The following is a 2,500-nucleotide window of genomic DNA, read 5'->3' on the forward strand; positions in this document are numbered from 1 at the left end:
GGCGCCCGACTCCGCCCCGCCCACCCCCTCGCCGCTGAAGTGACCCCGCCCCTCGCCGGGCTTCTTGGGGGCGGATCTCTTGATGAAGGCGGCGTCCTGCGGGTTGAACACACACGGATCACATTTCTATTGAAATAAAACACTGTGCCGGGGCCCTCCCCCCCCCCACTGTAGCGCCCGTGACGTTCAACACGTCAGGGGCCGTTACCTTGCACTTCTCCGAGCTGGGCGGGGCCGGGGTGGTCGCCGTGGCGAGGAGCGGGTTCTTCTTCTGGCCGAAGCGTTTCCTGGGAACGGCAAAGAAGACAACCTCTCTGAGCCAAGGGCCCACTGGTGTGTGTGGGGTGAGGCACTGCGCTCCTGGTGGGTGTGTGTGTGTGTGGGGTGAGGCACTGCGCTCCTGGTGGGTGTGTGTGTGTGTGGGGTGAGGCGCTGCGCTCCTGGTGGGTGTGTGTGTGTGTGGGGTGAGGCGCTGCGCTCCTGGTGGGTGTGTGTGTGTGTGGGGTGAGGCGCTGTGCTCCTGGTGGGGGTGTGTGTGTGTGGGGTGAGGCGCTGCGCTCCTGGTGGGGGTGTGTGTGTGTGGGGTGAGGCACTGCGCTCCTGGTGGGGGTGTGTGTGTGTGGGGTGAGGCGCTGCGCTCCTGGTGGGTGTGTGTGTGTGTGGGGTGAGGCGCTGTGCTCCTGGTGGGGGTGTGTGTGTGTGGGCGTACCGGGCGGGCGGCTGGGGCGGCGGCCGGTTGTGGGACAGACGGCACCGCTGCCGGGACAGCTTCAGGGCCCTCAGCGCGTCCCGGGCCACCCGGTTCGCCTCCGCCTCCACCAGCACGAAGTCCGGGTTGGACGCCTCGATGATGCTGTCGTGCTGCATGACGCTGTGGATTCCTGCAGACGCACGACGACCACGGCGCGCTTTAGGGTTCTGGTCGGGGACCGACGGTTTGGGGAAGTAACCGGATCGCGATGGTTTCGACCGATATTGTGATTCAGAATGCGCTTTTTCTTTTTAAAGTTCCTTATGTTCTGTGTTATTCTCTAAACAAGCAGTAAATCATTCTATAGCATGACCAACACAACATTGGAAACAACATAGCAAACATACAAACCGCTGTTTCTGTTGATGTGTTGGGATGAATTGATGCATGAATTGTTATCAAACATCTTTATTGGACTATTGGATTGTAAAATAAAACTAAATACGCATCTTCCTGATCTGCAGTCAGTAACAAATCACCCCCAAAAAAAAAGTGGGTTTGAATTCGATTAATCGTTCAGCCCTAGGGCCGGTCGATTTCGGGGCCGCAACAGAAGCAGAGCTGACGCGCACACAGGACGGCTCACCTGACTGCTTGAAGAGCTTGGCCAGCACGTAGTCGTCGTTCCTCTTCAGGTCCTCCTTGTGGTCGTCCTCCTTCCTGAAGGTTCTCTTCTTCACCAGGTGGGGGATGTGCTGGCCCTCCACATGGGCCTGGCGCCGGCCTTCCTTCTTGTGTTTGTGCTCGTCCGTGCGGCAGTGTTTCCTCTTCTCGCTGTGTTTGTGCGGAGTGGTGGCGGCGAGGTGGTCTGTGACCGCTGGTCTGGGCTTCGCCCCCGCCGAGTCTCGGAGCCGCCCTCCCGGGCTGTGTGACCCCGGGGGAGAGGCGGACACCGTATTCGCCCCGCCAGCGAGTCCATTTGGAAGACCCTGAGGGTGTCTATGGCTAGTGTTCTCTTCCTTTATAGCAGCACTGGGTGTTAGGGATTGGCTTTGGGCTGAGGTAGCACCGTTTGAGTCAGCCTGGGAGTGTTTGTGTGAATGTGTGGAGTGTTTCGACCGGTGCGATGACCTCGGCCTCTCTGGTTTTATCGGCGCCTTGACGTCCGAGCCCGTGCCTGTCCAAAGGAAAAGTCGATATTTTACAGAGACCAGACTTTTATATCGGCTGTTGTTATACAGGGTGAGGCAGACGCGATGTAAAGTTTGCTGACCTGCAAATATGGCGCTGGTCTCTGTCCCCTGGTCGCCGTCGGGGTTGGACAGCGTGAAGAGCTCGTAGATGTCGTTGGACTTGAAGAAGCGCCGCTGCTTCGGGTCCTTTAGGACGCGGTTGGTCAAAAACTGTTTGAAGATTTGCCTGAACAAAAACAACAATAAAAAGGTCACACTACATGTCATACATGAGTGAAGTTCTGCTGTTGGAACGAAAAACACCAACTCTCACAAATTTTTGTACTAGGATTATTGGTATAAATTAAACAGAACAATTATAATCAGTAAGGCAATCTACCCTTGGGTTGACCTCCGCCTGAATCACTACTCAATCAAAACAGAAGTGCAGCGAATGGAGAAACTTGCCATGTTGAAAGCACTTAAAACGAAACAAGCAACAGCATCGAAATCCTAGACCGACCATTTAATAATGCTGGGAAGCTTTTCAATTACTGAGTTCTGGGATGAGTGCAGTGATATGGCAGTGATGTGAGCAATTAGCAAATGTCATAACCAAAGGAATAGCAATGACAGT

At 55.6% G+C, this 2,500-nt stretch overlaps 1 protein-coding gene across 1 annotated transcript in view; it reads right to left on the bottom strand.

The window, feature by feature from the left end:
- ercc6 (excision repair cross-complementation group 6) overlaps nt 1-2,500 on the bottom strand; it is a 21,620-nt gene that overhangs the window by 1,031 nt on the left and 18,089 nt on the right. The window contains 5 exon segments of the mRNA XM_079731052.1: nt 1-96; nt 209-287; nt 710-881; nt 1,338-1,868; nt 1,965-2,110. The exon segment at nt 1-96 is cut by the window's left edge and continues 104 nt beyond it. Coding sequence (XP_079587178.1) covers nt 1-96; nt 209-287; nt 710-881; nt 1,338-1,868; nt 1,965-2,110 — 1,024 coding nt within the window.

The sequence above is a fragment of the Pollachius pollachius genome, assembly GCF_949987615.1.
Source record: "Pollachius pollachius genome assembly, chromosome: 2".
Lineage (NCBI taxonomy): Eukaryota > Metazoa > Chordata > Actinopteri > Gadiformes > Gadidae > Pollachius > Pollachius pollachius.